This window comes from Mustela putorius, unplaced genomic scaffold (genome assembly GCF_011764305.1).
Source record: "Mustela putorius furo isolate JIRA1106 unplaced genomic scaffold, ASM1176430v1.1 tig00003901_pilon_pilon_pilon, whole genome shotgun sequence".
Classification (NCBI taxonomy): domain Eukaryota; kingdom Metazoa; phylum Chordata; class Mammalia; order Carnivora; family Mustelidae; genus Mustela; species Mustela putorius.
The window spans coordinates 15,302,693-15,327,222 of NW_025422049.1; the positions used below are offsets into that span (position 1 = coordinate 15,302,693).

The 24,530-nt window shown below is 42.2% G+C and overlaps 2 protein-coding genes across 8 annotated transcripts in view; one reads left to right on the forward strand and one right to left on the reverse strand.

The window, feature by feature from the left end:
- PAK3 (p21 (RAC1) activated kinase 3) overlaps window positions 1–24,530 on the reverse strand; it is a 247,269-nt gene that overhangs the window by 80,495 nt on the left and 142,244 nt on the right. For all 7 annotated transcript variants that reach the window (XM_004769077.3, XM_004769075.3, XM_045068266.1 and 4 more), the window contains one exon: window positions 12,092–12,293. In XM_004769077.3, coding sequence (XP_004769134.1) covers window positions 12,092–12,266 — 175 coding nt within the window. In that variant the 5' untranslated portion in view covers window positions 12,267–12,293. The remainder of the gene's footprint in view (window positions 1–12,091; window positions 12,294–24,530) is intronic.
- On the forward strand, window positions 23,233–23,756 carry LOC101687300 (40S ribosomal protein S24-like). The gene has a single exon (XM_045068267.1). The coding sequence runs from the start codon at window positions 23,259–23,261 to the stop codon at window positions 23,652–23,654; it is 396 nt and encodes a 131-aa protein (XP_044924202.1). The 5' UTR covers window positions 23,233–23,258; the 3' UTR covers window positions 23,655–23,756.

Here is a 24,530-nt window from a genome sequence, read left to right on the forward strand (position 1 = left end):
CTCTTACCCCCCCCCAGCCCCCGCCCCCATAGTTTACTCTTCTCCTGTGGCTGGAGTGATATTCTGAAACACAAATCTGATAATGTTCTGCATCATTGCTTCCCCAATGCCTTCAAAATCAAATTCAAAGCCCTCAGTTTGGCATATATAAGCCCTCCAGGATCCTCTCCCCAATTACTTCCATGGTTCCATCTCCCACCCCCCTCACTAACTCATGCTCTATGCACTAGCTATTCGGAACTACTTGTAGTTGTATTCATAGAACTCCAGCTAATAATGTGTCATGCCTCCAGCCTTCACAATGCTGCTCCTTCTATCTGGAATGCCACCCATCCCTGACATGACTAGCTCTCTTTTTTAAGACTCACCTCAGTTCAGTGTTCACTTCGTCCAGGAAGACTTTCCTAACTTCCCCTCGGTCTTGAATAGTTGCCTCTCCTCAGTGCCCAGTTCTGTACCACACTTACCACAGTAAACTCTAATTGATGACTGACTTGTCCGTGTCCCTCACTAGGCCGTCAGTTCCTTAAAGTCAGGAACTGGGACTTAGCTACCTCTGTATCCCAAAATCTATCTAACACAGTAACCGATTCAACAAATACTTGATGAATAAGCACATGAATAAATGAATGAATGGATGAATGACCTTCATTACATGAAATGAGACCTTATAAGATGGAGACAAGTCATGCCTATGTACCTTTATGTGTTCATGGGTGAGGAGACTAGGATTCAGGTTCCCTATAAAGGCTGTGAGGTGGGAGGGTATGTTTTAAAGTTCTTGTTACAGTTGAAGATGTTGGTGGCAGCAGTGGGGCTGTTCTTCTTCAATGGCAGGGATGAGTCCAAACTCATTCAGACATACCTCTTGCCAGGTACCACTCTGGGGCCAAAAGCATATATTGGCAACAGAGTTGGACAGGGTACAAGGTACAGCAAAGTGACCAATTCTCCCCCACATGGAATTCCTGGATGATGATGCTATGCTTGCCTTCTGAAAGCGTTCTAGAAAATGGTCACCTGGATCTTCCTCATTGTAGGAATTCCACTCATCTTCCCCTATAGTTCCTGGAAGTTTTGTTGGGCTTTCTCATTGGATAATGTCATATGGTTACATCCAGAATTCTATTGTAGAGCACTTTTTAGCTCCTTGAAAATAGAGCATGTAGGAGAAGAAAGGGAATGGCCGTGAACAGACATAGGAAAATGTTTTCCTACATAAACGGAGCCTAAAGGCACAGAAAAATAATCATTTCTTTGAAAGCATGAGGTTATGGCATGGGGCATAGGAAAAATAAGTGACATTTAAAGCCAAGTTAATAGAGAAAGCTAAAAGCAAAATATGATGTAGAAAGCAGAAATAATTTTTCCAAAGAAACACACACACACACACACTCAGGCTGGCTAGTTCCAAGCAGAAAGCATTTCACAACTGTGGCTCTAAAAGGAACAGTTCTGTCTTGCTACTGTCCCACTTTTCTTTCCTTTGACAGTGTACACAGCCTTGTGGATCAGTGTAGTGACAGACTGTGCTAGGTCGCTCATTAGGAACTGAAGTAATATTCTAGACTTGCAATCTGACTGGGGAAGCACACTTAGCAAATAAAAAATAGTGATCAATACTACCAGACCAAAGACAGTCAGGTGGTAGGTTGAAAAGAACAGAGTGTAAATGACGTAGTATATGAAAAGGGGACAGAAGGCTGTGGTGAGAGCTTACCAGAAGAGGTAGGACTTGAGAGATGGTCTTTAAAAATGGCTAGGCACAGGTCATGATGTCAGGGTCCTGGGATGGAGCCCCACATTGCATCGGGCTCCCTGCTCAGTGTGGAGTCTGCTTCTCCCTCTCCTCTGCCCCCACTCATATTCTCTCTCTCTCTCTCTCAAATAAATAAAATCTTAAAAAAAAAATCGACAGGCAGGAAAGGGTAAGGCACCCTAAGTAGAACAAAAACAGGAGAAGCAAGGCTTGTAAGTAGGAACGTATACAGCATATTGATGAGGAAGTGGGATGACACACAGGTAAAGAGATAGGGTATAGCCTTGGAAAGTAAGAAGGAAGACGAAATTGGAGATGGTAATAAAGAATGTGCTAGAAAAGATTTTTGAGCAGGTGGATGATATAATAGAGAAGGTACTTTCTGGAAGACAACTCGGGGAGCTATCTGCTGCTAGCAAGATACACAAGGCATGGTGGGGGCGGGCTTCCAAATGGTAGATTACTTCACACCAGCTGAGAAGAAAAATATACAGGGGGGATGGAATAGGGAGAACTTCTGTGTAACTGCATCTGTTTATCTGTTGCCTCTAAGATCACCTACTAGGCATTTCCTATAAACTGTGTGTGTGTGTGAACTCTGCAACCAGACTGAAAGTTACAAATCTATAGGAGGGGACAGGGAACCCTGTCTTCTGTGTATTATGCCCCATAACACTCAGCATGGAGCTAGGCACATAAAGAGCAGATACAAATCTTTTCTGAGTGAAGTATATCAGGAAACTATAAACAGTGCTCCAGGGAAGCCTCTATTCACATCCAATTCTGGTCCATCTCATTTTTAAACTGAGACAGATAGCAAGCTCGATCTGGGCTTCAAGTTAGCATGCAGCCTAGCTTTCTACTTACACATCTCTGTCCTGTGATGTTCCCTGAACTCCTTTGAGATACAGGAGGCCTATCAAGATATGTTGCAAGGAGGCTTGTACTGAAGTTGCTAGGGTTGGAGCTCTCCCAGGAGGGACCTGCACCCTGAAACCCTCAGCTTGACACTAGAAACCCACCTCCCTTCTCCCTGCTCAGGTGTAATCTGTACTCAAATGATTCGTGTTCCTGAAAGCCAAACAGTTTGTGCAGATGTAAAAAACATTTCCAGCAGGAGCAGAGGGGATAGCTAAGTTAGAGATCTGTCATACCAGAATGCCTGTTTCTCATCTCAATATTCCCAGCTTCACTCTGTGAAAGCCACGTTAGGAAGAAATGTAAGGATTTTTAAAGGGCCATCTACCTCCTGTAGGCAACAACTTCTACTTCTCCTAAGAGATTATCCTCAGTGACTCGGTCACTCTTTAGCTGGGTGATAGGTGTTTCCTGTGGTTCATTCATTTCTCCCATTCACTAAGAGGCTGTGAGTCAATGCCTCACAAAGATCATTTACAGAATGTTGCCCTTGTGGCCTTTAAGAATTAAAATGGCTTCGTGTCTACTTAACTACCAGGAAAGTACATTAGGTAGTGGAGTTGTTGTGTTTTGGTTTTTTTTTTTAAATTCAAAAACAAAACAAAACACAACAACTCCACTACCTAATGTTCTGCTCCAGCCTTTGATGTGTGGGTCACAGCGTACACTGTGCCATATAATCACCCCCTCCCCCCGAGGGAAATGTTCTGAAGCCTTATACTTGGGTAAGAAGAAGTGTTCCCGAGCAGTTCTGGGTTATAGGTCCTCCTATGGCAACAGCAGCCTTGAACGTGGTGTCAAAGAGAGAAGAGAGCCAGAGGGACTGATTTCTACAAAGACGGTTCTCATCTCTGACGCTTCTGCTCTGTAAACAAATATGGTTTAGGGGGACAGGATAAGCAGGGATCCGCGAGAATTTCTTATTCATTTCATGAAATGTGAATTTTCCCTTACACAGGGGAGGGAATAATTTTCTAGTTTTCCTCTATTTTGGGCGGGGGTAGCATAGAAAGAACATCATTTGCAGGTCTTCAAATTTATTTTTCCCACTGGAAATACTTGAAGGTACTACATGGTGACTACACAGGAAAGTAAGACACAAAAATAGATTTGATTTTTGGAGCTAAGTATTTAAAGAAATTGACAGTGCAAGGTGGGTAAAATATTTAAAAACAGGTTCTATGTCACAGATGTATTTTTGGCTTCAACCTAACATCTTGGGCAAAATATATACAGATTCCAAGCAGAAAAGGAAATTGGTATTTATTTAATGAGGAAAAAGACCCAAATCCTTAAATACTGGATTATAAGTGAATCTGAGAGGAATGAGAGGCGACTGTCATGTTCTATTTCCTATAGTTCTTTCATAGTTTAACTGCAAAAGCATGAGTAATTTTTGAACAGAAAAAAAGGAGAGAAATAATTAATAATTAACATTTTTTTTTTTTACCAAGGCTATTGCCTTTTGCTAGCCAGTCAGACTTTTAGGAGTCACTTGTAAAGACAAAGGTAAGGCCCTGTTGTCACTGCAGCCTGAGAAAGGGGGTGAGATTCACCTGGGTGTCACTTGCTTCTGTAAAAATTCCATTTTTGCATATGCTATGGGCTAAAACCCTATTTGCAAAACAAGTTAGATGGCCATCATTTTATGACAAGCAGTGGGATATTCAGCCACCACTGGACTACAGGTCAGGGGGGATCTAAAGTCCAGGTCTGCCTTGCTTTGTAACCCACAGTGGGACAACTTTGTGGACTTAACTTCTGAGTCCCTAACCTTTTGCCGTCCTCTACGAAATGGGGGCTAATCCTTGCTTCCGCCATAAGAGATCTGAAGGAGGCAACTGAAATGAAATCACCTTGAACACCGTTATCTCTGCCATCCCAAATACATCATTTCATTAGCAGTATACTCAGCAACAGGTGACTCTCTTTGCTGGAGATCTAATCTGCCACTTTTTTACTCAGCACTTCCCATCCTATGAGTGATGTCTATGAAAATATAACTACTGAGAAAGAGGATTATAATGGGATGTTTTAAACACTCTGTGCTCTTATAATCTTTTATTATGTTAGCAAATCCCTAAGTATTTAGTTGAGAAGGCCCAGGGTGGAAGGTTCTACCTCCTTCAGGTAGAACCTGTGAAAACCATGAGCCCCCAACAGAAGAACCTAGAAAATTTCGCTCTCAATAATTCATAGTCCCTAATCAGCATATCTGGAATTTCTTCATGCTTAGTTCATCCCCTCTGGTGAAAGAGTAAGCCCATGTCTTCCTGCCAGGTCTTCAGGGGCTATGGAAAACCATATGTATTCTCCAAATGTTAGCAGCCTTTAATGTGCAGATAAAAACTCAAAAGTGGTACTTCATTCTGCAAGAGCAGCTCCAGGCCCAATGTGGATGTTTGGTGTTCCATGGGGATGCTGGAGGAAAGGAAATGATGGTCCCATGTGATTCCTTCTAGTGATCTCCACTCATGCACAGATAGCCCTCACCTGCAGGGGTATCATCTTCAAAAATACTCAGCAACAACAATCATTCTGGCAAATCATTAGGACTCTTAACCATCTCCTGCCAGGAAACACACACTGGTTCTGCTCTCATTTACACCTAGTCCACACATGCAACAATTTTATTGGGAAATGTTTGAAAACAAAAGAAATCAAAACAAGGCAATGAAGCAATGTCCTAAGCCAGATACTCCTGTTCAAAGGATAATTATATAAGGCATGAGTTTGAGAGACAGAAAAAAGAAGACCTAATTTGCTTTAAGACGGAAAGCAACTGCATATTCCCTAGCTAGTGTCCATTTTCCTCTGCTTGCAACACTTCACTTTCATGTTTGAAACAACTCTCTTCTGCCTTCCCCCCCTTCTCATTCATCCCCAGTATCGTCACTACCCCCTAACCTCCCCCTCACACACTGTTTCCTCTCTTGATTTAGATCTCCCTGTTGCTTCTTCCATTTCATGTATACATCTCCCAATCCAGAATTCCATACTTCTCTTGAATTTGACCATCTGCTCATTTTAGCGGGCCACCATATTGGCACCCAATTTCCCTCTTTATTGGCCTTGACATAGAAATGAAGGCCCTAGCAGACAGAGGAAATCACTATCCCACCTTCTTCCCATTTCAACCACAGGGCAAGGTGGTTCTACTTCTGGAGCATGGCACTGACCTTGGAGGACAGGCAAGATGCCACATCCTTGAGGCTTCCCAATGGCTAAGGTCTTTTATCTCCAAAGAGCACTCTGCTGAGCTGTATGGTTTACATTTGAAGAACCAAGAAGAATGTAAAAACCATTCAGGATTTAGCAGTCTCTGACATCTGGCTGTCTGATAATTAATTTTGACTCCCAATCATTGCTAGTGCAATGATAACAACCTTGGGCTACTGCAAGATCCCAAAGGGTCTTTAGCATCACCAAAGAAAGACTGCATACTGTTCAGTCTAGTTATCACACTAAGTATTTTTTATTGTGCATTAATTAGATGAAAGTTAATAAAGTGCATTGACCAGAACATTTGATTAACACGACCATAAAGGATCAGTGAGTCTTCTTTAATATTATTGTTGCACAGCAAAGCCTTCCTGTATAGTGTATAGAGAAAAGAGCACATGCCAGGAATCAAAACAACTATATATATGCAATATAATAACAAAACTATATGGCGCTTGAAGAACTTTTTCACATATATGAACACCCTCATGCACAGCCTCGACTTTTTCAAGTAAGCAATATTTAAGCCTGCCAAGTACACACACCAAATGAGAATCGAACCCACAAAATGCCCAAATCCAATGTTAGCACATCTCTATTTTCAAAATTTTTTCTCACCGTCATTTCTTAAGAAAAAAAATGAAAAAATTTTTTTCTTCCCTTTTGAGTGGTGATGAAAAAATGGCTCCCTCTCCTGAAATTCAATTCAAATATGCTTCAAAGTACACCACCATCTTAAGGGAAAATGGGAGCCACCGCTGGCTTCTGGAGGCAAGGAGCAAACTAGAGTTTACCACGTATTCCCTTTGGCCTGTTGCAAGGTAGTGTGATGAAGCAGAACACTCACAGGGCCAGGAGTCAGAGAGACCTTCCATTGGCTGCTATGTGATTCTAGGCTGCCTACGTAAATGCTTTGAACTTAAGTGACCTCATCTGCAAAAAGGGGATAATACAGAGTAGTTGTGAGGATGAAAAGACTCAATACATATAAAGTGCCTGGCACATTTGGGCACCTGGGAATTAGTGAGTAAATGGTAGATAACCTCTTGTTCATCTTGAGTTGACTTCTATCTACTTATCCCCTCGTACTCCTCCAGGGAGAGGGCCCTTCACTTCAATCCCAAGCTCATCAGCTCCCAAATCTCTCTTGGTCCCCCGTGAACAAAGGGCACATAAACCGTGCTCTCTAAAGATACAGCTCTTGATACAGCATCGCATGTCCTCTGAAACCCGCCTAATGCTCCAGTGTGGCACATGACACGGGACACATAAAGCGCTCATCAGAAGACACAGACGTCACACAGAACACGTCACCTCCAAATGCAGCCTCACCTGCTTCTCTCCCACATGTTCCTCCAAGCTTCACATCCTTAACATTGATTATTTTTAGAGGCCCTATGCCGTCTGCAGGGTCCTGGCTGATTCATTTGCTTCATTGCATTTGCCCTACTGGTTTATTTATCGATGTAGTTTCTCAGATTCATTCATCCATGTACTTAGTCCCCTCCTTGTTCCCAAATGGGTATAAGGCGGCTTACAAGAAGACACAAAATACAGTATGATAGCATAAATTCAAAGTAGGTAAGAAAAGTAAAAGGGAAAAAATACCCAGTACAGAGACAGAAACATAAAATGGCGCCTGGAAGAAAGCCAATACAAAGTGCATACATACCGTGCGGTCCCATTATGAGTGCTCTGCATGGGCCACACATTGGGCTCCAAGCTCTTTAGCAGCCGAGAAACCGGATCGGTCTCACCTTTCTCGGGGACCGTACAATCAAATCAAAGCACTTGTTCAGGATGTCCTTTTCCTGCTCTACATCTTGAAAACTTTTCTATGATAAAGTATCATGGTGGGAAAATGTCTCTCTTAATTCGTTCTAATGCCAAGCTCCAGCTCCTGAAACAGTCTCTAACAAAGATAGATCCTTAATTTGGAAACTACAGCTGCTGCTTTTTATTTTGTTTCTTCCTTATCTCTTGAACTCCATTTGGTCAATGGAATGTAGCTATTAAAAAGACTTCTTCAATGAGCAAAAATCTCTGCTTTCATTTAACTCAAGAGATAGACAATATAATGATATTTATAACAAAAATTTGAGAAGGACCCCAAATATCCAACAAAATAACTGGTCAAATAAACCACGATGCCACTGTATGGTGAAATATTACACACCATTAAAAATGGTATTTAGGAAAACTTATTAAAAATGTAGGAAAATATCTGTGATAAAACTTTTAAGTACATATTAAGTAAAAAATGAAAAAATAAAACTGCACTCTTAGGATTTTAATTATGTAAAAAAGCTGTATATGAGAATTTTATATATATAACCTGTATCTATAGCTATATAATCTATATCTATATCCATATCCATATATAATAACACCACAAAAAATCTGGAGAGAAATCTTCTAAAATGTTATCATTTCTGAGATTTGTGAATACGGGCTACTTTTATTTTTTCTGTTTGTCGTTAGTTTCCATCTTTTTATATATTGATAAACAAGTTCCATATGATATGAAGAAAGAGGATGAGGAGGAAAAGTACCAACCCAGTGGTTATTTTTAGCTTGTAAAATTATGGGCAATTTTCATTTTCTTTAAAGTTTTCTATAATCAACATATAAGTTCTAGTTAGACACAAAAGTACTTCAACCAAAAAAAAAAAAAAGGAAAGAAAGAAACAAGAGTTCTAAAAAATCTGATTGTTTTGTTGTTTTGTTTTTAAGGTCCAGAATGATACAAATGTAATACCATCTCACCATATTGTAGCACTTTTTAATTTTAACAGCTCTCTAATACTTAGAATTGCATTTGGCTACCAGAAGGAGGTAGCCCAGGTATCACTCCCTGCATTTAACAGGTATTGAAACTCGGTGACTGGCCCAAAGTCACCATAATCAGTAGCTGAGCTGAACTCCAATCCAGGTTCTTCAGAGCCCAAATCCAGTACTCTTCCCATTCATTTGCAACTGATCATGCTATAACCCAAGGAGTCACCAAGAGGCAGAAAACAGGGAAACAGCGACCCCTCCTTACCTCTGAGGGTCAACTTCCCCTGCAACCCTCAAGGTAGTAGAGTTTAGGTGAGGAAAGTATGATTTTAGGAGGTTTCCCAAAAAGTGGAGGGGGCAGGGAAAGTGAGGTCACATGCAAACTCTTGAAAGCTTTCATGGATAATTTTTTGCATAGTGAAACAAAACAGTAACAGCACATTACCTAAAGAGAATAATGAGAGTTTACATAGCTTAAATTTGTAAAAATGATAGGCTCTACAGCATTTCCATTTAGATCTTAAGAGGATTCCCAGAGGTGATGAGGATGTCGTGCTCATTATGGCAGAGAGACAAATGGGGGTGACAGTGAAATGATGAACAGGGGTGCACTGTTAGCTCAAATCATGGGTTTTCATATTCTCCCAAATCATTGGAATCCACTCCTGAAATTGGAACAACTTGCTTGTGATTTTTGCCCTATCCAAGCAAGTGGCTTAAAGTAGTAAAACTTCATGACTCGCTCTTCTGAAGATGCTGTCTCCTCAAGTCTTTCCTGAAGATACTTTAGCACTTCTGGACAGAGTTCAAATTGAATTGTTCAAGCTTTGTCTAAAAGTGGCCTACCAAGTGTCTATTATGCATACTTAAGTGGTCCGCCTTCATGATTTAGGCTCATCTGTGGGTGGTTTTTTCCTAATATCATAGTGTAATAAGACTCTTAGCACCTCTTTATAGAGAATTCAATGAAATCATTCACACTTGGTCTGAGGGCAGCTTATCAGCTATCCAGTAATGATATTAAATGGTTCTCCTTGATGACTGAAGTTCTGTGGAAGATGCTTTCTCTCCAAAGTGATATCTTGAAGGCATCACAGCACCTCCTTGCAGAGTTCTTCTAAACCACTCAATCTTTGAACAGGTTACGATTTGATGTATAAGTGTATCAATTTCTATTACTTTCTTGGAGAGGGTTTAATCATGTTCTGAAGACTCTGCACCTGTTGCTTCTAATTGTGTTTGTCTCCAGTCCCACAGCTTCCCAAATATCTTCATCATCACTTATGATAATCATCCCTGGGGTACCGGAAGCTTCCTGAGAGTCATCCTCTAGCGGCATCAACAGGTTCAGTTTCAGCCAATGAGTGCTCTTGGACCAAATGTTCCGCCTCATCTATAGGTTCTTCTTAGCTAAAGACTCTGTTCGGAACAGATTGTTGAAAGTTATGTCACCATCTCTACCCAGATTTTTTTTTTTTGTCAGCTTGTATTACTGAAAGGCTCTGTTAAATATCTACTGTTTCTTTTATTAAGAAGACAACATTAGTGATAGTGTCAGAACCCCATGCATTAAGATCTTCAGACAGAGGAGGCTTTGTGAGATTCTGAACAACAAATGTATGCATTAGTTTGGCCTAAGTCTTCTTGAATGGCTGGATCACTGATCTAAGGGCTCAAGGATCTGAGACAAGCAACTCGTTATAAAGATAACCTTAACATGAAGAGGATACACTGGCAAATGCAGCTGAGACACCAGAAGGACTGGGAAGAATCAGCAGGCTCTGAATTCAAGATTTTTCTTTTCTTTTCTTTTTTTTCAGTTCTGAACTTCCACAAGAAAGCACTGTTCAAACCATTCCTTAAGGAGAGAAGGAGTTATCCAGGCTTTTCTCTTTGTGTGCCAGTACACCAGAAACTTGGCTTGGCTCCCCCCTCCCCCAACCCTGAGAAGATTTGGACATAGGTTTGTGTCAGGCAGCAATGGTTTCACCATGAGGTCACTTCCAGGTTTTGGCACAAAACAGAAATGTCAGCCTCTCTGTTTTTGCTGAGCTCGTGTAGGCACTGGTTGGCTCTTTTTTCTTCAAAAGGACAAGTGGTATTATTCAAAGGCTTCCAAAGCATGGCAGTCTTAACCATGAAGATTCGGGCAGGCACACAGTCCCCTGCTTCAGTCGCTTCCTGCACTTGTGGCAGATGCAACACAGGAGCGGCAGGGTCTCATGGTTCTTTCTTCTGCACCACGCTCGCTGAGAACTTGGTCTCCTAGGCATAGCACACCAGAAATTTCTCAAACCATCCCTTGCTCTGGGCAGTTTTTTTTTCCCCCCTGGAACCCACTTCGGTATCTTAAAACACACCTTTGGCCATTCCTTGTGCGTGTTTGCAGACCCCTTGTGCGGAAAGTGCTTCATTGTCCTTTTGCTTGTCTTCACACACAGGGGTTTGACATTTCTATCCTCCTTTCCATATGGGTCACCAGAAATAAAGCTCCTTTTCAGTGACAGTGGCATACAAGAGGCAATCCTGGTCCTACTAAGAGTGCTGGCTTTCCTTACAGTATGAATTGTGGGGCTCATTCACACCACGTAAGTGACTTGCAAAGCTATTTGTTTTAACTCAAAGGAGTGGATGGCAAGTGTCCCTTTTCTAAAGATACCCCCTTTTTTTTTCCTTTTTGGCAGTTTGCTGTGGTGCTTGCTTCACCCTTTTCCAGCTCAATAGTCACACTTTTAGAAGCCATATTTAAGTTTATGCTTATTAATGCAACCTGACCCCTATTTACCAGAGATTCTCTAGCCCCTCAGTATCACAAATGGTTTTATGAACAGCACAAGGATAAATGTCAATACATTGTTGTGATGCTCGTGCAAATGGGGCTGATGGTGGAGGAATGAGAGAGGGAACAAAGGACTCAGAAGTGTCTTCCCACCTCATGACAGAGCCAGAGAGACAATCATGTGACAACTCGGGCTGCCTCCCGCATACACAATTCAGAATTTTCACCGTTGTCAGAAAGGTATATAGAATTAAATCCACCTACACTCAAACTTCCAAAAAGGACAACTTACAGTTGGAAAGGAATTAAAACTCCCCTCTAAGTTAACGGAAAGAAAGTCACTATTCATATATTCAAGACAGGGCTGTTGTTATGACTTCCCTTGTTTGAACACCATGAATTCAATTTTACATGAGATGCAAACACGGCCTAAGTGTATTTTCTGTAAACCCACAGTTAAGTCAATCACATGTTATCCTCTGACAAAACGCAACCTCTGAAGGTGTAGACGGAAAGGTCAGGCAGGCAGTCCCCACACAGCCAATGCTCCAGAAAGGACTACCCAAGAAAGAAAGTGACAATGAAAGAAAAAAAAACACTAGCCCCTTTACAATGCCCGGCCACTGATACTTTACTTTTATCCCCTCCTCCTGGGAAGATAGAGCGAAGCCTGGCTTTCTTATTCTTCTCTTCCGGGGCCATGGGAAGTGGTTTGGAGCTGTGGTTGAGTGCTGAAGAATCTCGGTTGTTACTGTTCATCCTCAGCGGGGGAGCTGGGGGTTTCTCTTCATTATCCAGACTGTCAGACATTTTCAGTGACAATTGATTGCACAGCTCCTACAGAACAGGAGGAGAAAACAGGAATTGAGAAAGAAGCGGCCTTAAAAAAAATTATCCAGTAAAATGGGGATTCCACCATCTTAGACACAAGAGCACTGGTCTCGCGTGGTCTCAGGTTTTGTGATGACCTTTTGGGGAAGCTTCTTTTCTAAAGGGGAGGGAGCTGCCTCCCTAAAGACAAATGACACCATTTTCCAAAGAAGATGAAGGTAATAATTAATGGCTCTTCAGTACCTACACACAAACCTATCAAATCCCTTCCTATTTTCTGCTGTCCACTCACAGTCTTTTAATGAACAATTTACGATCTTCTTTAAAAATTCTACTCTGGGGGTGCCTGGGTGGCTCAGTGGGTTAAGCCGCTGCCTTTGGCTCAGGTCATGATCCCAGGGTCCTGGGATCGAGCCCCACATCAGGCTCTCTGCTCAGCCGGGAGCCTGCTTCCTTCTCTCTCTCTCTGCCTGCCTCTCTGCCTGCTTGTGATCTCTCTCTGTCAAATAAATAAATAAATCTTTAAAAAAAAAATTCTACTCTGATTTTGGTGACACTCAGGAAGCACAACCTCTTCAAAGTCTGGGGTTCACACGAGTTTGGTTGTTGATTGTTAATGGCCCCAAATAAGGATGTGTTAGCTGCTTTGACACTGGGATGCCGCTGGCATCAGATTCTTACCTGTGTGTACCTGATGTACAAAACACACTCTACTATTCTTTGAGAAATAACTGGGGCACAATCTAGTAGGCCTGACAGTGTTAGCTGACTTTGGGTGTACTGATGGGGAAACAATGCCTCATCTTCAGGTAGCAGGTAGGAGATAAAGCTGAGCCAGATACCACCACAAAAAAAGAGGGGCTAGCTCCAAGGAGAGGACCAGTTCCTGAGGAGACATTATACTTTCAACCTTGTCATGTTTTATGTCCTGAAATGGGGAATGAGGGCATTGGCCTGAGTAACAGGGTTGAAAGAACCAGTTGGGGTTTTGGCGACTTACCTGCTCTTAATTTATTACTTGTTAGTATCTTGTGCTAAGGGCTGAATGTGTTCAAGTTTCATCCCACTGGAAGGTAAAGTGACCTGGAAAAGCATGGACTCCCCGAGGAAGTGTTCCTGCTTGCAACTGTTTTCCTATTCTAATTCAAGTCCCTCTGCTAGGACCCCAGTGGAGGCTTGCCATCTCAAGTCATGCCTTTAGAGTATCTTCCAAGTGCATCTCCTGGTTGAATGCAAGATAAGTCAAATCCCAGTGCAACAGAATCTGTGTAAATTCGAGTATTAACTGGAGCTACTTTAGGAGTATAAGAGCTATCAAAAAATGACTTAGCAGATCACTTTATTCCAACAACATTTACTATAAACAAACAACGACCAGGGTCTCCTCGTCACCTGTTGTAATGAGAAAGAATCTTTCATAATTATTTTTATCCCTTTAGTGGGTACAATGTGTTTATTATTCGCAGTCATGAACTCTGATGTCACGTGATGTGGAAGATTTTTAAAATTTTACCATGTCCTAAATTTTCTCTTATTTAAGTATTCAAGAACAGGTGAGTACCAATTAATAGTTTCTCCATCTGCACAGGTGACTGCCAACGAACAATGACTGGCTTGATCTTAATATGGGCAAGAGATCTTTTTTCTTTTCCTTTGCCAAAGTGTCACATCTTGCATTATCTTAACGAATCTAAGACCCATTCTGTAGTTTTTTCAGTAATCATGCAAGGGGAAACACTCCGTAATAAAAGCTTGATCACCAATGACAACTTGATTAACCCTGCTTTTTCCTATATAGGTGAAACCATAGCACAAGATAAAGTGAAAAGCTATGATTTTAAGGATATACTCTATTAAATATTTTGATTAATATGTGGAACTCTTGCTAATGCATCTGCATTCCCTCTTGCATTTATGTGGTTCTTCAAAATTCACTGTTTCTCCAGAAGAAAAGCAAATTGAACACTGACTTTACCAGCAGCCATACTCTGTAGTGGACAGGTTCCCAGTTTTCATTTAGTCAGTAAGAATTTGCCACAGAAAGCACTCTTTTTTGTGTTTTTGTTTGTTTTACTTTTGGGGGTTTAAAAATAACGCTTGAGTATGGGGTGATTATTACATAAAGCTCAGATACACAAAATATAGCTTGGTAAAAATAATGAAATTTGAAAGCCATTGCAAAAAAACAATGACACCCCCCCCAAAAAAAACCCCAAACATCTAAGGATTTAAATAGAAATCAGAAATCACAGAGGGAGAAGGGATAATACATATTTTCTGATAACCTATTACATAACTTAAGATGATGAAAGTTGGAGAAACAGGCATGGCCTCTGAAATATGATATATGAAGCTGGCCTTACATAATAAGGTAAGCAAGAGTCTGGGCCAGTCAGAGTTCTAGTACACCTACGTCATTCAAAATACTAGGCCCCTTTGTTCTTGATCAATTAGGTGTGGCTAACGGACTGGTGTTTTTTGTTCCTAATTACTCTCTGGCTAGTGACTCAACAGGTAGGTGCCCTGCTTCTTTTCAAGCTGCCTGATTATTCTGACCTCATTTGACCAGGTATGTTTTTACCTGGGAAAAAAGAGGGGCAGAAAACCCTAACTATACTCCCCTATGTTACAGTTGAAATCACAGATCAAAAACTTGCCCACTACATGCTTGCTGTGGTCTGTAACACAGGCATCTGTGAGGGACCTAGCTTATATCCACACCTTTCTATTGCCCAGCAAACTGGAATTGCTTTAGCTCTATTCAACTCATCCAGGGATTGTAAGAGGAACTGGAATCCACCTCTCACAGGGATAGAAAAGAACCTGAGAAATCCTTGTCTAGTTAAACACTAAAAATGGCAAGCCTGGAGCAAACCATCGTTCAGTTTTACCTAGACATTTCCGATTTGGTTTTGCTTGAGTTGTCCTGATATTACTTCAGTTCCTTATTTCCCACTCCCAGGCACAACTAACCTTCATCTCCTAATTATTCCAGAGAATTCTGATTTGGTGACAAAAGGATAGTGTAGGAGGCTCTTGTTATCTCTAACTCACCTTCAAAGCAAGTGCTTCAAAGCAAGTGCTTCAAAGCAAGCTTTCAGAAGACCGATGGAAGAAGGGTCTGGGCCTGTGAGGAAGCTCAGCTGTTAATATGTTTGTTTCCCAAGTGGAAAGTGTCTCTGATTATTCCAGAAATGTAGAAGAATGGGGGATTCGATTATTTTATGTTTGTAAACAATGCCAATTTACTAAACCAGGTCCCTCCCCTGAGACAGCTTTCTACAAAGGATACTATTAATGGATTGCTGGTTCAATCTGCCTATGATGTCATTATTTCCAAGATCTTGAAAGAGACTATTTTGTTTGGGGTGGCTGTAGGCTCTATTTCAAGAATTGTACAAAAGTGCCATTATTCTCTAGGAACCCAATCAAAAAACTGTTTATCTTTAAAGTTTAACTGTTGTTGTTCACTTCTGCAACAGAACAGAAACTGGCAAGTGAGTGGCACCCTGGATTTAGCCCCAGCCCATTCATTTCACTTTTAGAACTTGGCCCTTTGCATCGTGGAGAAGGAGCTAACTTTAATGGACAACCAGCAACAGTTTATATCTGCTCATAACTTGATTTACTATTTGGCTACTGGGATTTTCAGAGAGAATGCAAGCGGCTCCTCCGGATGGTGTACATTTTTGATCTGGCCCTTGGGACTTCATGTAGCTTACTGATGCTCTGTAATTATAAGTGAAATTTATCAGCAATAAGAAATGAGCCTCTTGTTTCAGGATAACCAAGGAGGCTGGACATCCCTTTCTTCAGAGTACTAGAAACTATTACTTCTCTCTTCCCCTTCCTCCTTAGCTTTTTTCTTCTCTCTATTCCACACTCCATCCAACCCCACCCCCAAGTGTGAGGGCAGGCATGCACACACAGGCACATACACAAACATGCATACACAGACACCCCCCCACAGCTTTTCACTGACTTGTGTTTTATTTTTTCTTAATTTTTAAAAGGTTTTATTTATTTATTTGAGAGACAGAGAGCATGAGAGCAGAGAGAGAGAGAGAGAGAGAGAGAGAGCGAGCAAGTAGGAGAATGGGGGAGAGGCAAAGGAAGAGAGAGAAGCAGACTCCCCACTGAGCAAGGAGTCTGATGTGGGGCCTGATCCCAGGACCCTGGGATCAAGACCTGAGTTGAAGGCAGCCATTTCACTGACTGAGCCACCCTCACACCCCTGACTTGCGTTTTAACACAAATATTTAGTGCAAAGAATTTTAGAGGAAAACTTTAATCAAGATCTATGGCAGCTTTCAATGAAATGATTAGGCATTATACACAACTGTCATTATTCGCTCATTCCTCAAAAATGAGCTCACCCAGCACAGTGCCACACCAGACACTCAGTGAGTGCTCAGTAGATTAAAAGAGAAAGCCACCAACTTACATGTTGCAGGAGTCAAGAGGACAGAGAAATGAGCCCTTGTACTCCAGCTAGCATGGTAAAAATTCATACTACGGCATCAGTGTTGAATTGGATATAATAAAAATGCCCATCGTGCCCATTTGCTACAGGTGTGTGAAGGGTGAGAATCCAGAAACACTGGCCCTATGATTTTCAAGGCCTCCTATTAAGTCACAAGCAACTGAAAGAAATGTTTTAATCAGACCTCATGCCATCAGAGACAACCCACATGTCTGTATCATTCTGTCTGCTTTCAAAATCAAAATAATTGTTTATTTGCATATTTCCCCAACGAGAAACAAACTAATACTGGCCTCCTTTCAAAAACAAAAGCCCAGGCCAGCAGATGCACAGCCATGATTTAAAAAAAAAAAAAAAAAAAAAAAAAAAAAAAAAAAAAGCTAGAGGCAGAGCACACCAATATTGCTTAACACCCTCTTCCTACTGAACTAGAGCATGTAACACAGAAAGGAGATGTAGCCTAGGGGGAACTTCCAGGGGAAACTTCCTAATGTTTCTGAGATACTACACAAAGAATAGGGTTGCAAGACACCTTGAGCTTATCAAATGACAGCCAAACTGACAAGAGCACCTATGAAAGGATATGGATTTTAGGATCTCAAAAATAGAGTAAACAAGTCACAGAGCTCTATGTTAAAACATGTAACAACATAGAAGAGTCTTTCAAATTTCTAGAAATTGGGAGACCTTGATTAACAAGAGCTAGCTCTAAAGATCACGGAATAATTGAGCTTTTAATGACAGCCTCCAGACTTGGAAGTGTTATGTAAATATAGATGTAAAATCAGCCAAAGTGTCTCCTGAGACAATGTTGTCAGTACTGGGCTGTTCTTAGTATTTGAGGACGAAGAGAACAATGGACACACTGAATTATACTTTGGTGGTGGGGAAAAAAGGATCCAAGAGCTACCTGCTGGCTCCTTCCTTGGCTCCTTTGTAAACAAAGCCACCCATTTTCAAGATGGCTCACTGACCTTCCATGTATCCTTTGCTAGCCTACGCTGATACAAAACCCACTCATCCTGGACACATTATTGGCAACTGAAACAACCAGCTTATGACTGACAATGCAAGAAGATGTAGGGGACTGTTTTCAATAGCCAAAAACCCCCCAAAACAACCACCGAGTCATTCCAAAGGGAACAGCATATTATAATTGGGAAGACATTGCTTTGCATTTCAACAGCAACCCCGCATCCGAAGATATCTAGCAGCTTGTTGGAAAGTAAGTCCCATAGTATGCTAAGATGCCAAAGAGGAGGGAAAGAACATTCACCTCATTTGACAGAGAGAATGAGTCAGGTCCGAGTCTCCCAGCAGCTCCAAACCTGCACTCCTCGCATTCCCAAGCTAGGTGGACGAGGGACAGCTAATGACAGGCAGCCAGATGGGCCCAGCTCGGCAGATCTGTCACCTCGTCTCATACCACACATAGTTCTTATACATGCCATGCCTCCCGCTGTATCATAAGCTTCTTGAAGGTAAGGACCCCTCCTCAGTCTTAACTGTATGCTTTCACACTGCCTCATATGGTGCCTCGTTCCCAGCCGGCATTAAATACACACATGAAGTAGTGAACAGAATTCTATACGTTCTGTGCATTTATCGCCGCTCTGAGTACGTTTTTCACCATGTTGCAAAAGCCTGTATGCCTACTCAAAGCAGATCTGAGCCAAGAAGCCATGTTTGGAAAAACCGGCCATAGTCTAACTGCCAAGCCAGTGGGCACAGCATAGAAGTCAGCTACCAGCTGATGAGCAAGACCTCATCTTTTTGTTTATTCCACAAATTTGTAACATCCCAAGAGCTTCCACCCTCATTTGAGCTAAACACCACCATATGAAGAAGGGAGTAGCAGCCCTGTCTCCACCATGAGGAATTTATAGAGCACCGAGGCTGACTTACCCAGGGTCACAAAGTGTGAGAGGGGAGATGAGAATCTCAGATGCTCCTCAGTTTCCCTTCCAGGACACCCACGCAATGTGCACCCAAGGAAACCAGCCCCACACGCATACTCCTCATATATACACTCCTATCATCTCCACATACTCCTAAGACAGTTCTAGTTTTCTCATTTCAACCCACTGGGGGCTGGTACTTACTGGTTTCACCTGTTGTTCTCATCCAAAGACCCAAGGCTAGGTGATTAACTGACAGGACTCCAACAGGTTGCGTTGGCCAGGAGAACCAATTCTTAGACGGCCTTGTTTTGGAGCCTGTCTGTTCTGGGGCACTCACCGAGGGGACTCTGCTATCAGAGACAGGGGTGTGCTGTTTCAGAGAGCCTTGCCTGGGAGATACCATTACAGTGTGTAATGGAGGGAAGCCATTTCTAAGATCATTTGATCAGGAAGAACTGAGCTCCTTGTTAGGTGGATTTGCAGAAGCAGCCGGACAAGCAAGGGAGGTACTGGCTCTTTTTACAGCCGCCTGGTTTCAATCTTAGATCCTGTGGACGATAGCTCGCTACTGACATACATACAGCCACGGTCACACAGAATACATTCGTGTTCGCTCTCATCCACACAGGCAAATGAGGTCAGTTCTGCCGTAGTTCTGTTCTCTGCTAACGTCTTTAATGAGTGACTTCCATTGTTTGCGGCAGGAACTTGACATTAATTAAATCCAATAAGCCAACCTATTATAGTTGCAAATTTCAAAGACAGGCTGCAAATGAGGAAATCAATAGGTAGACCCAGGCATCCAGACCTCATATACTGCATGTATTATGTAGAACCAATAGTCCTTATTGGAACTTCTCAAGCTTCTAAATGTATGCAGCACCACACATTTAATATTCATTGTGTATGCTGCCATGAGCTAATGCCAAGAAAATGCTAATGATCATCTGATGTGTATTTATATTTGCAAACTGATGCATTATTACGGGTTTCAGCTTTTACATTTCCAACACTGATGCTTCTGAGAAGAGAAAATAAGATGTGTAAAGAACAGAGGTAGATGATTTCTTAAGCAATAAATCAGCCACCACCACCACCACCACCACCCCCCCCACCAAGGTGAATACTCAGATACCTCAAAGAAATGTGTGGGAAAAGGAAAAGGGAAGCAAAGATTAGCAATAAAACATTTCCTAATTCTCAAAACAGACTGTGGTGTCCTTGGAGGCATTCAGATGGGAAAAATTAGATGCAGACGGACAGCCCCAGTGAACAGGATATGGTAAGCCAACATCTGGAGTCTCTGGGGTTTTAGCTGCTCTCTGTTACTATGCATGGGTGATAATTACACCCTTCCCTGACCCACTCCAGTGAAAAAAACCACAAATTTCCGCAAATTCCCGAATTTGCTAAGGTTTTTGGTACACCAAGCAGATGCCTGGATGTTGTTTTCCGACCCGTGTCCTGCAGCTCATCGTCCTAGGTTCTTGCTCTGTTCTCACTCTGTCCCCAAATCAGTTTTCTGCAAGTAGGTGGCAGCTGCAGTTGGAAGAGGGGAGATGCATGGGGTCGACGGAGACCTTCCTATGATTTCTGAAGCATTTCTAAAGCAGGAATTTGGATGGATTTGCAAAGTTTGTATTTCATCCAAATGAATGAACAAATGAATGAATGGCATCTTGTCAGAACTGGAGGTCAAAGAAGATGAGCTGGCATAAAATGCAGCCACTCCTTTTCAAGCTTCTGCCCTTGACCTAAGTTTCTGTGCCCACATTTGAAGAGAGCTGTGCGTGTATCTCAACATCTTATTTGGGGACTATGGTTAAAGAAGAGGAAATACTACCTACTTAAAAAAAAATGCTTCCCTCCAATACTAAAGGAAGAATGGGGTGTGACAACACCTACTTTCCATCTATCCCACTTCACAGATGGTAGGAGATTATGATTCAGTTGGCCAGAGCTTTGGTGGCTGGAATCCCCGCTCTCCACCCCCAACCAAAGACAAAGTTTTGGTCTTCATCAAACTGGCCCAGGGTCGATGAAAAGATCATACCCCACTCAGAGAAATCCTCTGAGAATCCAAAAACCTGATCTGATGAATGACCTCACAACGGAGTGTGCTGGTTTTCCCAGCTTACACAAGTTCTTCATTTGCAAGGTGTTGGAGCTACCAGGTGGTCTGTTCCCCTTGCTACACCTTACTCCACTGACTGGGGAGAGCTGCCACTGTCCACTTACAGAAGACATGGCTCACCACTGGTTCTTGCGGGGGGCGGATCTGCCCTCCAGCACACAGTGTCAGCTTTGCTTCCCCAGCACTCTTTCTCTCTCTTTCTCTCTCTCTCTCTCACACACACACAGGACAGAAAGACAGCCCTGTAAGACTTTCTGTAGCCCTGGGAATCCCCTGGGTTGAGATCACAGTGCCTGGACCTCACCTCAAGGGAAGACTTGGTGCCCCACAGGGGAACTGCTGATAAAACAGAAGCAGGGTTTGGTGCCAGGAGCTGGAGTCAGCAGGCCTGAGTGGGGATCCATCGGCAGGTTCTAAATTCCTCCCATGGAGCCTGGACCGTGGCCTGGCACATAGCCCGACAAAAGCTCGGGTAGGAAAAAGGAGAGGAAAGCCGGTGTTCATAATAAATTATCTAACTCTGGGTTATAACTCTGCATCAGACAATGTCCATCTCAGAGTGCTCTTTCTGCTTTAAGACTGAGCCCAATACGCTGCCTTGCCCCTACGGTCACATAAGCCAACCACCAGCTGCTTCTGGCCTTTTGACGGTTCCCTCGGCATACCCTATCCTCTTCTGCCCTGATAGAGAATGAGAGGTTGCAAGTTATACTGCTGTGTAAAGAGAGGACAAGAGAAGATCTTCCTTCAGACTGACTTTGACTTTTCTAGAGAAAGAAACCAACTGCATGGGTTCTTCTTGTTGATTTTTGGTTGACTCTTGGTTCAAAGAATTCTGAGACTGATACAGAAATATACTGCCCTCTGAGGTGTCCAACAGTAACTCTAAAAATATGCCTCTTAAGTAACCCATCTGTGCCTGCATCCACACACTCAAACAACAAATACTGACTTAAGCTTATGTGCCAGGTGACATACTAGGCACTGGAAAGGAGATTATAGATTTGAGAAGTGGGTTTCATCTCTGGCTGCATAAAAATACAGATAAAATACAGATAAAAGTACAACTACAACTACAAAACAAGTCAGGGCATGTGCATTGTGGAATGAAGGGTGCTAAAAAAAAAGAGAGGGACTGCAACAGTTCACAAGAGGGTAAGACTCTCTGACTGCCCTCTTACTTGATGAGAAATCAGGGCCAATAACCATACACCCATCTCTACATAAGAGGAGTACTGCACATTGTTCCAAAGAACATCATTGACTTGCCTTTCATTCCCATGCTACCAACACCCAGAGGCCTCAGGTGCTGGGTCAGGTACAGAGGACATACAAAGAGAGATGAAGGGCAGTCCTTATCTTCAAAGAGCTCACAGTCTAGTGAGGATGACAGACATACACAGTAGGAAATGTAGTACAATGAGACCCTCGGCATAGGAAGCTTTGGAAGGACACAGCAGGGAGGATGATATGTCCCGAGAGGGGTGAGAGGACACAGCACTGGAGCAGGGTATTGAAGGATGAGTAGGAGTTCCCTAGGTTCTAGGCAAGCCGTGAATAAGGTACAGTCTGCCCTTGAAGAGAATTAAAGTATAATCAGTGATGGCCACAGATGTTGGCCATCCTTGTAGTGATTACAAGGATGGAGCAGGTTGCTACTGAAGGTGAGAGTCAGGGTCCTTTTCAGAGTCAGAGTCCTTTCCTTTGCAAAGGAAGTACACTTGAGCTGAATTCAGCAGAACAACTAACCACACCATGGCGAGGATATGTCTTGGCACAAGGAACGTGATGTGTTAGGTAGGGCCCGGAGATGAGAAATCATGTAGTGTACTAGAGGAGCTACCGGTAACTTGGCTGGACCACAGTAAAGAAGACAGATAGAAAAAATAACACCAGTAGAGACCAAATGAAGACGGGTCTTGTATGCCCTTTTTCTGGGGTTTGGCCTCTTCCTGTCTAGGTGAAGAGGCCTCAAGCCATGGGATGGCATGACTAACTGTGAACTTCAGAATATTTACTTGGGTGAGAAGGTGGCAGATGTCCAATGCTGAAGACTCAGTTAATTTTTCCGCCATAGGGTGCAATATTCTAGGTAACAACATGGAAATAATTTGGAAGAAACAGTACTGAACAGGTGAGCCGGGGGAGAAAGGCAAGCACAGGCACCAGGGAATTGGAAAGACAGCAGGAAGGATATTTCAAGAGGGGTCTCTGTTTTGGGCACTGGCCAAAGATAGCAGGGATGTTAGGCCTGGTGGGATTAACTGGTCCAAGGATCATGAATGGAAATATAGTTCTAGGGGTGCCTGGGTGGCTCAGTTGTTAAGCATCAGCCTTCGGCTCAGGACATGATTCCAGGGTCCTGGGATCGAGCCCCAAGTCAGGCTCCCTGCTTTGCAAGAAACCTGCTTCTCGCTCTTTTCTTCTCGGCTGCTTGAAGCTCGGCCGCCATCATGAACGACACAGTAACTATCCGGACCAGGAAGTTCATGACCAACCGACAACTTCAGCGCAAACAAACGGTTATTGATGTCCTTCATCCTGGAAAGGCAATAGTACCTAAGACAGAAATTCGGGAAAAACTAGCCAAAATGTACAAGACCACACCAGATGTCATATTTGTATTTGGATTCAGAACCCATTTTGGTGGCGGCAAGACAACTGGCTTTGGCATGATTTATGATTCCTTGGATTATGCAAAGAAAAATGAGCCCAAACACAGACTTGCAAGACATGGTCTGTATGAGAAGAAAAAGACCTCAAGAAAACAGCAAAAAGAACACAAGAACAGAATGAAGAAAGTCAGGGGGACTGCGAAAGCCAATGTTGGTGCTGGCAAAAAGAAGTGAGCTAGAGATTGGACAACAGAAGGAGTAAAGATGCTGCAGTGGCTTTATCTATCGTGATTGTGCAGATTTTTCATGAAAGGATTAATAAACTAAGAATGTTAATGTGGAAAAAAAAAAGAAGCCTGCTTCTCCCTTTCCCACTCTCCGTGCTGGTGTTCCCTGTTCTTGCTATCTCTTTCTCTGTCAAATAAATAAATAAAATCTTAAAAAAAAAAAGAAAAGAAATACAGTTCTATCCCAAAAGGCCCAAAACAATGTGGGAGGCCAAATTCTTTTTTTTTTTTTTAAGTCTTTGGGTTTTTTCCAGCTTTCCTGGGGTATAATTAACAAATAAGAATTGTATATGCTTAAGGTATACCATGTAAAGTTCTGAGATATGTATACACCGTGAAGTGGTTACAATTCAACTTAAGTGATACAGCCAGCACCTTACACAGTTACTTTTTTTTTTGGTATGGTGAGAACATGCAGGATCTTCACTCAGCAAATTTCAAGTACACAATATGATATGATTAACTATAGTCACTGTGCTATGTATTAGGTCCCTGGTTTAACCTTTAGTTTCTGTTGGGGATTCCAAATAGAACTGTGTCTCAGTTTCAGTTTTGTTTGGGTTTTATCTGTTTCTCGGGGTCTTTTCAAACAAGAGTAAATGACTAGCTTAGAATGGTGGGAGGAAAAACTATAGATTATGTTGGAAGCCTCTCATGTCAGCAGTCATTAAAGCACCAATAATCACTGTATTCCCATAAGAACAATAAGGACAAATTGTTCTAATGATTTTAGCCAATTTAACAGTATTTATGACTTTTAGGGAAAATACCTTTCAACTTTTATATAGACTCTACTAACATAAAAATTCTACAAAGACTAGTT

What these genes read in the sequence shown, in the direction of transcription:
- LOC101687300 (XM_045068267.1), top strand. Translation starts at nt 23,259, where the DNA reads ATGAACGACACAGTAACTATCCGGACCAGGAAGTTCATGACCAACCGA.